The 13,651-nt window shown below is 36.3% G+C and overlaps 1 protein-coding gene across 3 annotated transcripts in view; it reads right to left on the bottom strand.

Moving 5' to 3' along the window:
- Positions 1-3,762: 3,762 nt before the first annotated feature.
- Positions 3,763-13,651, bottom strand: part of LOC131050866 (thioredoxin reductase NTRC) — a 131,084-nt gene continuing 121,195 nt past the window's right edge. For all 3 annotated transcript variants that reach the window (XM_057985175.2, XM_057985167.2, XM_057985160.2), the window contains one exon: positions 3,763-4,065. In XM_057985175.2, the coding sequence (XP_057841158.2) occupies positions 4,048-4,065 (18 nt within the window). In that variant the 3' untranslated portion in view covers positions 3,763-4,047. The remainder of the gene's footprint in view (positions 4,066-13,651) is intronic.

Raw genomic sequence — 13,651 nt, forward strand, 5'->3', positions numbered from 1 at the left:
TATCATCTTCATCAAGAGTCGTTAGCCTTATGCTAATTTAGTCAGTGAACTTGGAAGGAAAGAAAGTGATCTAAGTCTTCATACTGCTGCAAGTCTATTTGATCATTGAGTGAATCCATTGGACAGCTTGCTGGGCAAAGTGGTGTCCTATACTTCAGCGATCTCCTTCTCCAAGTGATGTCGATATTCTGCTCTCTCTAAAGATATACTATAGCTGCATATACTTGGTTTGAATTTGCCCTAGATTGGCACTACAATTAGATAAATAATCTGATATAAATTGTTCATGTAATCTGCTTATAAATAAAGGAACTAATCTGAATCTTTGATGCTGGGTTTTTCCTCCAAGAGGGAGGTTTTCCCAAGGTATTTGTGTCTTGTGTCGTGTGTTTTATTGTTATTTCTACTTATTCTCAGTCTGATTATAATTTAATTAATTAGATTAACATCTGATTGTCTAAATTTAGCAGCTACACCATTGGGAGCAACATTAGCAGTGCCATTAATAGCAACAAAGGAAACCCTAGCCCCGAGATAAACAAGGCAAGCACATCTTGGAGGGGAAAAGGCATCATGAAACCACAACCAACTTACCAAAGACAACACTATTGCTAAGATCCTTTGTAGCAAGCCATGAGTTAGAAACTTCCATAGAGACATGTCTAAGAGCCATTGTAGCAAGTTGCAAGTTTGAATCGCCAATAAGCAAGAACACCATATTATTTTTGAAATTATTCATTGTTATTAACCCTTGTTATTTTCCTATCTTGTCATAGTTCTCCCTTATCATCTCAACCCATTTCATATATGTTTCCTTTTAATTTTATATTTTCCTCGTGTTTATTTTCCTTCCCCAAAGTGTTTTCCCCCTTTCATGTTCTCCTTACCCCTTCCTTATAACCATTGCTTGACCTTTTGTAAATCAATTAATTAGATCTTTTCATGTACCTCTAATACAAAATAATCTATTATTAGCCTTTAAATCATATAACCCAGAGACTATCTCAAAGCATAACTATCACATTTAAATAGCTTTATTTACCCTTTGATTTGTCATATAAAATTGAACCTCTTGGGATCAAGGATTGATCTTCAATATTGGGTGTCTACTAGTAGGCCTATACATTTTCACAATTCAAATCCAAAAAAAAATTAGCACTACTATTTAATGAGATTGTTTATGTCAAGCTAGTCTTTGTACATAAATTCTTTCCAAATTTTCCATAAAATGTGGTTCCTTGTCTCATTTTTACATAGTAGATTTTAAGTTTTCACTTTTAGGCATTCATTGAGCAAGTTATTTTGAAAGAGCAAGGCACTACTAGTGTTTGCCATATTTTTACGATGAATTAATTTTTATATCAAAGCAACAATTTCTAGGAGCCCTATAGAAAATTATCAAGTGATATCTTCATTTTGGTAATAGTTTTTATGATTTTTCATTAACTTGAATAGGTTTTCATTTGGTTTTACTTATAAATAACCTATGTTTTCCCTCTAATCTACACGTACCCTTCCTAACATCTCCCTTAGTTATTCTTCATCCATTTCCACTTCCATTTTTTTGTATTTTTCATCCCTCCATCCATCCCTTCCTTTCATTCTCTCAAGCCATAGAGAACCCTCCCTTAGGTTTTGCCTTCACTTTTCTTATAGAATCCTTTACTCATTTGTTAAACCCTTATAATTTCCCTTTTGCATTAATCCCTTTCATCAGGGTTTGAGATTTGTCTTCTTTTATTTTCATTCCCTTGTCATTTCCATTCCTCATCCTCTCTTTGTTTCCTCTTAAGCATATCAAGTCCTGCATTAGGTGTTTGCCTTCATTTTTCACTAAAATATGTAAACTATTTGTGAAATCCCTATTTGTTTCCCTTACATCAATCTCATTTATTTGTGTTTGACTTGTCATCCATCGTCTATTAGCCTTCCCATCTTCATCTCTCCTTTAAAATGCCTAAAAAATTAATCTAGTGTTTCCCTTCAAACACTTTGTCAACCCACACTATTTTTTCCCTAATTTATGTGTTCCTCATTTAATTTCATATACCTTTCCAACTCATAATAAGTTTTTGAGTCAAGTTTCTATTTACACAGTTTTCTCTCTCTCCTAACCTTTCCTTTAGTGTGTTTTTCCCCTTGTCATTTACACATTGCCACATAATCTTCTATTTGTACCGATTTTTAGTTTAATTTTTTAGTATAAACTCATTTCAATATGTTTACTAGTGTTTTTTTTCCCTATGAATCAATGATTGGAAGTCCACAAAGGGACTAACTAAGATATAATTCCCTTTAACATTCTATTTTATCGGATTTTCTTTACACCATTTTTTACTTGTAGGTCAAATACAAAAAAATAGTGAAGAACCAAATAAAGTGCCAATTATAAGAAGTGATTAGTGTAGCATGAAAGGAACCTTCTTCTAAACTTTTAGAAAATACCTAAGACACAAGACTAACAAAGTGATTAGTTTAGCAAGAAATAACATCCAACATATATGCCTGAAATGAACCAAAAATAAACAAAGTTATAGCCACAGTCCACAATTACTTATCTTAGAATTTGGAAGTTGTACCAAGTCAAAGGGGCTAATCTCCCAAATGCTTTGGCCAAAAATGATCCATACCAATGACCATTTATAGCTCAATTAGGTTAGAACAACCTCATCACAACTAACAAGGCCCACTACTAAAATCTGGAAACTTTTATAACCTGGGAACATGACATCTTACTAAGCTCAAAAAAAATGTATTGCCTCGTTACTGAAACAAAATGATAAACAATCTACACTTTTATCTCTTAGTACCATTAGAATTTTGAGTAGACCCTTCCATCCATTGTATGTTTCAAAAATACAATGAATAATATTTTGTTTAGTTAACCCTAAAAAAAAGTCCTAAAAACATATAACTGCTAGGAATGTGAAGCTTTAGATTGACATCATCTTTACTCTTAATAAATGCTACAAAATTTAAATGATTTTACAATAGATTGAAGGACTAAACAATGAACATGTATTAATGTGTGTACGCAACTTGGTAATAATTTTTTTTTTAAGGTTAGCAAAAGAAAGAGCAAATGTCATCAAGAAATACATGAGATAGAAACACCAGTGGGTGTTTGTAGCCTATCAAATCTGGGACAAAATGTTAAAAATGGAAGCAACTGAATAGACTAGAAATGGTAACATTCACTGTTAGCAACTATTTTTAAATCACATGATATTACATGAACAGAATAGTCAAACAGGACAGAAAGCACTATACTCTGCAAAAGCAAAATTGAGAAAGGAGGTCAAAACCTGTTTGTAATTTTTTTATTCCCAATTTATGATATTTGGTTTCCATGTATATATGGTAGTGATTAATTCAAGACTGCAATTTCCTGGCTATAATTTCAACAGTGTCAATTGCCCAATTTTTAACAATAAAATTAAAATTTATTCAGCCTGCTGGTTTGTGAATCTGGATAAATTTTGAAGGACATTGCTGTAGCAATTGTTTCCAGAAGTTTCGACTGGTTAAACTAAGAAAGAGTGTTATTGAACATTCATTCCCCTTTGTCAAGACTTGAAAGCACCATATTAGCAAATCCATAACCTTGCTTGTTATCAAAGATCTCAGTAAATAATGATGTTTATTATGCAGTATTTTGCATTGTGAAACTCCTATGCAAACTATCCAATATTAACCGATATCTCACCTTAAGAAATTTTTTATATAGCACATTTAGGATTTATTGGTTCATCTTAGCAATCATGATTCTGAAATGTGGTGAAAATCACCTTATATTAAAAAGAAAAAATCACAGATTTTGAATTCACTCTTGCATCACTATCAATAGTAACCTTGGGGACATGTTACATGTTGAAGATGGGATTCTCCCTACAGGAACTGAAATCTTGTGTCATCTTCTGACAGATTCCAAAAAATAATGATCTTAACTAGTCTACAAGAAATTTCATAGATTATACATCTATTATATCCAGATTTATGCGTCATCCCCTATTGCCAATGATGAATTCCCGGTATTCTCTCTTCATTTTAACTCCTGATATTTGCCTGAATTACAATGAATAAAGTATGGTAAAATAAATGCAACTCTTAGTGATTTAAAAGCCAACATACAATAAATTCTATTCATCTTAAACAACCGAGCAATAAAACACTGGATTAAAAAAAATGACAATAAAAAATTAAAAAACTGAATGTCAAGATTTGAATTTCAATGCATATATATTACAAATTAATATTAGGGTCTCTCCCCACAAAAAAAATTTGATATCTCTTAGCGCAGTCATTTGTGGAACCTATCTACCAAATATTATTTACAGTCATCACAGTACATGTGAGAACCTAAACTTTTAAGACAATCTTAAATGTTAGTGTAAAACCAAATATCCCTGATTTTGAAGAAAATATATAACTTTGTGTTAAAGGACATCTTCACAGATTAAGATCAAATGGTGTGCAATCAACAGGCCTTTTAGCACAATAATCAATTAGCAGTGCTTACACACATTTAGAGTCACCCAGAGACACGAAGACTTTGAATATATTTGGGGGAATGGTAGTTTTGGAAGCAGCTGTGCGCCCCCAAGCATGAACTAGGTCATGCTTTCTTTTTCTAGAAGCAAAAGAGAAAACTTGGCACTCTTTGGTATTCTAGCATCAATCTTAGGTTCCTATATCTTCCTAATTTCGAATGTACTACATTAAACCTGCAACAGTCTAACAAGCTTTGTAGTTTACCAGGCCTTCATTATGAAATGCCCCAGCAAGTGGCTTTATTGTGTTTTTGGCTTGTCCAAAACAGAAGCATACAGACCCCCAATAAGTTTTCACACACCACAATCTGTCATAGCAGATCCGGATACATGTCTAAGCTGTAGCTGTTAAAAATACATGCAGAAACAGCTGATCCAATTTATGACTTGAAAGCGAATCTAGTTGCCTAACCTAATCACAACGTTAACCATCCTATTCATCCTCATCCACCCCCAGCTTAACAAAACAAAACAGAACCTAACTTCTGTTTACCATTGGCATGCTTGTTTTCTTATTTCATTATGCAATTTTAGGAGGACCTGTTTTGCAGGTTGCAGAACTACCACAGATGTTATAGGGTGTCTTCCAACCATTTTTCAGCCTTTGAGAACAAGTTAAAATAGGGTGTCTGTTAAGATTTGCGGAAATTTAGGGACAAAATACAGTTTTGCAGGTTGCTTATTTCCAGTAAATCAGAAAATGGTGTCAAGGCAATTGTGGACAGGGTGGTAGAAGAATAATGATAGTGAATTTGAATATGATCCATGGTCTCCACCTTGGACACATGTTTCTGATTTTTCAAATATAACAGGAGGTGAGTCATATAAATGGATTTGCAGGGAGAGTAATCACCCATACAATGGATTGTACACCAGGATTAAAGGCCACTTGCATGGAATGTAAGACTGCAGGATTAGAGTTTTCTTGATTCCAAATCCAGGGAACAAAAGAGACTTGCCTAAAGTCAAAATTTCAGGTTTTGCTAGGGAGCACAAGGAAGCAAAAAGAGCTCATGAATTGACAGAGAATCAATCCAGCCCTTCTTTTCTTGTGCAACTTCAAAGGGCTGTTGCTGGTGTAAGTGGTAGACCAACTCCACACTCAAGCCCTAGAAATATTGCTCATCCATTTTTGCAGGCGGCATCAACTCTTTTTAATCAAGGCGACTGAGACACTACTACACCAAAGCGAACATGGGAGGAGTGCACCTTGGAAAACTGAAAAAGGAGGCAAAGGAGAAAACCAACAAGTTGATGGCCTGATGCATTTATGCCAATGAGCTCTTTCTTCAACTTAGTGAGATAAACATTTGGATAGGAGATGATGAGGGTGATGATGAGGGTGATGATGAGGCCCCAAAAGGGTCTGCATGCCCTAATTCTGAAAGGTTAGAGGCCACACTAACAGCCAAAGAAACTAAGAAATTGGAGTTCTTATAACTAGGCATTTGTAGAAAGAATCATATGTTTCCATCAATCTGTACATCCCAACCCCCACAGCAGATTACTTTCATGGTGGATGGAAGTGGAAAAAGGAAAGAAAACAAATAAAATAAATTAAACAGTTACCAAGGTTGAAGAGGGCAGGTATGGGCGCCCTGGCACAAAATATGGTAATCCATCATTTCATAAAAGGGACTTGACAAGAGAGTGTGAGCATCCTTAAAACAGAACAAATGGAGGAATTTCATAAGGGGCTGGGGCAGGGTGCCACAGCTCTTGATTCTTTGCCATCCTTCCATAGGTGCCTTAATGAGCCACTACAGGTGCAACTCTACAATGGAGAAAAAAGGGAGGTTGTAGGCAGAGGAGAGAGAAGATGAGGATGGTACAATAAAGCCATCTCTGCAATAATTTACAGATCATTTTGATTACCAACATTCAGATGAAAGCAAGCAACAGATCTTCTTTAACTGGCATTTCTTTTGCCTCATGTCAGCCATTCTCATGTCAAATACAGTGATAGTGTATGTACAAGGGAATGTGAGTTGGAGAATAAGATTTGGCATCGTGGCATCTCTGAGTTTCGTATCTACACTCATCTTATGCAGAATGCCCAAGTACAGATACAGCGTTCTTGCTGGGAGCCCAACCACTTCCATCACTCAAGAAAATGGAGTAGCTCTTTGATCTGTAGTTGTCATTATTGAGTAAATCTCTACTACATTCTCACAATTATGGAGACCATATGTGTGCTAGTAAACTTGAAGATGACTCTCAAGTTCTACAGCCAGTCATTTCCAGTGATAAATCAGGTGTGTTCTTTTGTTAACTCCATTTACATATATTTTTTGAATTGAAGCTTGTTGGTTAATAGCAAAGAAGCAAAAATCTCCAAAAAAAATCTTGATTATACCCGATTTTTTGTGATTCTTTTCCACAAACAATTTTTTACTCCAAAAAATCCCAACTTCTTGAAAAAACGTTTACTGCAATATTCACCAATTTTTTGCATCTAAATCACATTTAAATTGCATCTGAAACCTTAATAAATCTCCCACCAACTTGTGAAACCCTGAAATATTTTATGAATAGTGCAATATTTTTAGGCCACAACTACAAACTAGAGCTCGTCGGGACATGCATAGAAGGCACAACTAGTTGCAAGTTTGTAGGGAGTTAGGAAGCAGTGCATTTGAGTCAAAGGTAGACATTTTTTTGCTGTAACAATGCTATGAATACATTCTATAAGTTGACACCATAGAAATAGTATTTACACAAAATTCAACCAATGCATGCAAATAAATGATAATTTGTTAAATAAAAATTTCAATGTCTACATCACAAGGATCTTTCAATTTAAATTAACAAGATAAAAAATATTAATCTATCTTATTTTGGTTGGGCTTCCATCCAAAGAGAGTATTTTAATGTAATGACAAGTGAATGGTCTATACTTCCAGGATATATCTTCACTCGCTGTTTGTACTTCATATTTTGTGTCTAGTTTATCATGGTTTAATTTTATCTATATTTAGATGCTAGGATTTCTGTCAATACCGTCAATATGCTGTCACACATGGTTTAATTTTGTGTCTACTTATCTTAGTTGAATATTAAATAAAAATTTCAATGGGCACATCAGTAGGATTTTTCAATTTACATTAACACGATAAAAAACATTAAATCTATTTTATTTTGATTAGGCTTCCATCCAAATAGAGTATTTTTATTGTTGTGACAGGTGAATGGTCTATGTTCTGAGGTTATATTTTAGCTCACTGTGTCTACTTCATATTTTGTCTACTTTATCATGGTTTAATTTTGTGTCTACTTCTTATCTTGATTTTTTGCACAACTAAATTGTTATTGTGATGATTGGTTGGTTATTTGGTCCAAACTACATTGATGGTCTACCTTTTTCTACAGTGATAGTGGTGTACGGCACACATCACTCCAAGCAAGCAATTTTGGTTTGTTCTAAGTTTTTGTGTTGTCTTTCAAGTTGTAATAATGGACCAACCATTTGGGACTCAATAGAGCCATGGTTGAGTTGTCCAAACTTTTGTTGTGTTCAGGATGCTATTAGCCTAGGAAGTTGTAATGCTGATGTTGATCACAGGTGTACTACTCTAGAACAAGGTCATTATGTAATAGGGTGCAATATTTTGTTTTTAAGTTTCCTAGAGTGCATTGAGGGCCTTTTTGAGCCTTGGAATGCACTTGAGTGCAAAATTGCATTATCAGGATGAAAAGATGTAAAAGTTGTTGAGCAACATTTTGCAACATTTGCAAAAAAATGCATTCTTGTCGATTGGCATTGAAAAGTTGGTTCAACCAACTGAATCATGAGCATATAAGCCAAAAACAACTTCATTGTATGGGTTAGAAGTTCTGGAATGCAAAAGCAAGTTTTGAGTTGTAAGGGAAATCTTGTGTTCCCACCGTTTTGACTGTTTTTGTTTGTTTTTGCCCTGTTGTACGGCCCAGTACGGCCTTGATGGAGGAATTTACTTGCAAGGGATGAAAGATTGTTGAGTCTACTTTCCAATAAGGTAGATTAGCAAATTTGATTGTGTCTGGTTGCAGAGATCTAATCCATTCTCTGTGACTAGGTGTAAAACCCTTGCAAAGTAGGGTTTAAGGGGAAAATGGCTCTAACCTGAGCATCCATTGATGGCACCAGTTGAAATCAAGTGGAATGCTAGGTTAGGGTCTGTACATATGTTTAGAGTAGGTGTTTTGGTTTTGCAGGCCTTTGTGGTGATTGTGCAATGATGCCCTAGGCTCACAACTAGGAGTTGGTGAGTTTAGGACAGCAGAAGATGTGTGATTTAAGAGCACATATGGATTGGTAGAGGGGAAACTGATGCATGGTTGCAAAGCCCTTTGAATTCCCTTAAAGAACCCTTAATGATTTGTGAAGATGATTTGACTAGTGAAGGTTTTTAAGACCAGATTTGTAAGTCACCCGGGTAGGCCTAAACCCTTGAAAATAGGACAGTTTTGGTTCCCATATGTGTACGGCGAACCCAGATGCAAATTTGCAATATTGTTTGTAACCCTGAAAAGGGTATTCAAATCTGTAATTTATTTGTGGCCTTGTGTGGGAAGATTTGCAACTAAGCCCTGAAAACCTCAATAGAAGGGCTAATTGTATTAGGTCTACTTGGAGCCTAGTAAAGACATAGGAAGGTTGAAAAGGCTTGGCGATGGACTAGAAGGTGATCAAACCCCTAAAAGACAACAAAGACACTATGTAAATGCATCGTGAACACAGAGAACAAAATGGTGGATAAAGATCCTTAGCAGAGGTTGTTGGAGTATGAGGAAGGTGTGATAGGGATTGAGGTGGAATCCTCAATGGGAAGAGCTAAGTAAAGCACTTGTGGCATACCTTGGAGGCAAGCTAAAGTGCATTAGGCCTTGGAGGTCTAACTATCAGAACCTATACCAAGTACCTTTGGAAGGGCTTGAGTGGTTAGCAGGTTAGAGTGAGAACAAGGAAGACAAGTTGGTGATTTGAATCTACTCCAAGAATCTCTGCATCAGATAGCGTTGAGAATTAGTAACTAGAAACAAATAGTCCATATTCTTGGCTAAATTGCTTGATTTTAATTCTAATTAAGGCTCTGTATGAAAGATTCCTAGTTATGCATACAGAAAAACTTTTCTAACTTTCCTAATTTGACATCATTATAAACAATTATGAGCAAACTAACCTCAAGAAAGACACTTAATAATTCCCAAATACCAAAGTCAAATTGAATGAAGAGACCAAAATATATTCAGCTTAATATGCAGTTCAGACAAAATTTTAACCTTGTTCATACATAGACTTCTTGCAAGATTTCTGAGAACTTACAACTTAGGTGATTCCTTCAAAATGACTTATATGAGAATTTACAGGCTATCACCATACATTCCTTGGAACTCAGGAAGATTTCTGAGACCTGATTAGATCCCTGGCAGAGAACACTTAGTGGCCTACCATCGTATTGGGTCAACAATTCCACTTGCATTGGAAGGCACAAGTGTCAAGGTGTGCACCCAATAACAGTTGTTGAGTGTCAAATATTCCCGCTGCCCAGATTGCGTTCAGTCCTTTGTCTCTGGCATTCTTTCTTCCCTTCACTTAGTGGAACTGAGCTTGAGTTATCGCCAAACCCTATCACAAACAAAGGCGAGGGTGATGGGTGTTTTATCTCTAAGCGTTGGTCGCTTCCTGAATTGCGATAGACCCCTCTTTCAAGTCACATGATCATTTGTTTCCTCCAGAGCCTGCGCGAGAAGCAGAATATTGTAAATCAATTAGAAAAGGCTCATGTTTTGCTCAGCATAGAAAGATTAGGAGAGTAGGGGTATCGTCCTACCTCCAAGACTACGTGGATGATCATCCTGCAACCTTCGTGTGCACCACACTATCAGTTCTCATTCCAAGCATACATCTCCCCGTAACAAGGCCCGCCTTATAAAGGTTGTGTGCCATAGTAACAAGGAGCCATTTTAGGTCGGTAGAAACAAAATATTAAATGAAACGATATAGGAAATTTAAATTATAATTTCATTTATAATAAATTTCCATAACTTATTTATTTATCAAAGGCAAAATTAATATTGGGTGTTGTGAAACACCACTTATAAGGCCAACTCGGCCCCTCCTCAAGACGGGCTCATGACAATCCTCCCATCCCCGAATTGCTTGCCCTCAAGCAATTGTATATTGGGATGTTCAAAAATTTCTATTCTTTCCCATGTGGCATCCTCTGGTGGCAACCCCTTCCATTTTAATAAGTATTCGGGAATCACTTTATTCCTTAACCTCTTTTCCCTCACATTGAGCACGGTCTCTGGTTCAAGGATGAGCTTGCCTTCATAATCAAGGGGTGGCAACTCTAATGTAGGGGTGATCTTCTATCCAAGGGCCTTTTTGAGACATGAAACATGAAAAGTGTTGTGTATCCCGCTGTTAGGTGGTAATTCCAGCTCATAAGCCACCTGTCCCACCTTTTTAATCACTGTATAAGGTCCATAGAAACGAGGTCTCAACTTCTCTACTCCATTACCCTTGATTGAGGACTGTCAGTAAGTCTATAAGCGTAGGAATACCAAGTCTCCTACTTCAAAGGTTCGTTCAGTACGGCGCATATCAGCATATATTTTTTGTTGATTTTGGGCTGCTTAATTTTCCTTGAGCACTCCCATAATATCTTTGCTTTGCTGTACCAAATGCTTAGCTCTTGGGACTCTACTATCAGTGAGAATCAGATCAATAAAGGAAGTAGCGTCATATCCATAGAGAGCTTTGAAAGGAGTCATGCCAATTGACAGGTGATGAGTTGTGTTATAGCAGTACTCACCCAGATGTAGCCATTTAATCCATGCTGATTGCTAGCCAGTTACATAGTTCCTTAATTAACCTTCAATCCATTTGTTTACTATCTCTGTTTGGCCATCCGTTTGGGTATGATAGCTTGTACTTGGGGTTAATTCTGTCCCTGCCAAACGAAACAATTCTTGCCAAAATAGACTTAAAAACCTGCTGTCCCCGTCACTTACAATTGTCTTAGGTAAACCATGAAGTCTGAAAATCTCCTTACAAACCAGATCAGCCACTTGAGGTGCTTTATAATCTGAGCATATGGCATTAAAGTGTGCATACTTCATAAGTCTATCAACTACTACATATAAGCAATCTTTTCCTTGGACTTTTGCAAACTAGTGATAAAATCCATAGATATATTTTCCCATTTTTGATTGGGAATGGGCAGGGGCTGCAATAAGCCAGCTGGAAACACATGCTCTACCTTGTTAATTTGACATTCCTTGCACTCCCTCACATACTACATCACATCTTTTTTTTAACCTTTCCATGAGAAATGTTCCCTTACCTGTTTATATGTTTTATAGAATCAAAAAAAATTCTTCCATCTTGGATTCAAGTGTAATGAATACCCGACCTTTATATAGTATTAAATCATTTGCTGTCTTAAACCGGTCATCCTGCACCGTGCCTTCCAATATATCATTAGTGAAAGAATTCTTAACATACTCAGCCGTGATTAATGATTTCCAATCAACAGATATTTCAGTAATAGAGTGCAAGCGAGGTTTCCTAGACAAAGCGGCTGCCACTACATTATTGCTCCCTCTAGCATACTCAATGTCAAAATCATAAGCTTGAATTTTACTCACCCATTTTTGTTGTCTATCATTTAAATCCCTTTGGTTAAGGAAATACTTCAAACTATTGTGATCCGTCTTAACCAAAAATTTATTACCAACCAAATATTGTCTGAATTTAGTCAAAGCATGCATTATGGCCAGCATTCTTTGTCATAGATTGAGAACTTACGCTCAGTCTCCTTGAGCTTCCTTCTCTCGAATGCGATAGGGTGTTTATTTGGTATCAGGACATCTCCTATCCTTCTCCTGATGCATCACATTCCAGAACAAAGGTACAGAAAAATCAAGAATTGCTAAAACTGGGCATGAACTCATTACCTCGAGTTTTTCAAAGGCTTGTTATGCTGATGGAGTCCATATAAATGCCCCTTTCTTAGTAAGATTGGTTAAGGGTGCAGCAAGCTGTGAAAATCCACTTACAAACCTCCTATAATAGCTGCATAACCCGACAAACCCTCTCAGCTGTGTTAAACTACTTGGTCTAGGCCATTCTTGAGTTGCTTTAATTTTGCCCTCATCAACACTTACTCCTTGTTCGCTGATTTTAAACCACAAATATAAAATTTATTGCAATCCAAATTCACACTTGGAGGCTTTAGCATAAAAGGATTGCTGTTAAAAAATTCTCAAGACTTCTTCTAAGTGTTTTAAGTGCTCTTCCCAAGATTTGCTATAAACTAAAATATCATCAAAGAAGACCAAAACAGATTTTCTCAATTGATGGATAAATACCTGATTCATACATGATTGGAAAGTTGTTGGAGCATTTGTCAACCCAAAAGGCATTACCAAGAATTCATGGTGTCCATAATGGCACCAAAAAGCACTCTTATGTACATCCTCATCCCAAACCTTGATTTAGTGATAACCAGAGCGCAAATCAATCTTAGAGAAGAACTTAGCCCCATGCAATTCATCAATTCTAGGTATAGGATAGCGGTTCTTAATAGTCCTCTTATTAAGAACTCGATAGTCAATGCACATCCTCATTGTTCCATTCTTTTTCTTAGCCAATACTACGGAAGATGCAAACAGGCTGGAACTAGGCCTTATGTGACCCATTTCAAGTAGTTATTTGATAGCCTTTTCAATCTCTTCTTTATAAACCTTTGGATGGCGTAAGGAGTGATCATCACGAGTTTAGCTCCTTCCTCAAATTCAATGATATGCTGAAACCCTCTATTAGTGGGTAGAACCAGAGGTATATCTTGGAATACCTTTTTATACCTATCCAAGATAGTTTGTATTTGCCCATTGACTGCTCCTCCTAACTTATCTGCACTTGTGTTGGTGATGAGACACTCTACTGCCCAGGCCACTTGCTTCTTACGAAACACTCTTTCCATTCTCTTGGCTGATATCTCAATGGTTCCCTTGCTAGTCAATACATGTAGCACGACCTTTTTCCCTTTATGCTGGAAGGAAATCTCCATTTTGCAATGGCTGGTCTCATATTTGTTGATGGAATGCAGCCA

The sequence above is a fragment of the Cryptomeria japonica genome, chromosome 2, assembly GCF_030272615.1.
Source record: "Cryptomeria japonica chromosome 2, Sugi_1.0, whole genome shotgun sequence".
Lineage (NCBI taxonomy): Eukaryota > Viridiplantae > Streptophyta > Pinopsida > Cupressales > Cupressaceae > Cryptomeria > Cryptomeria japonica.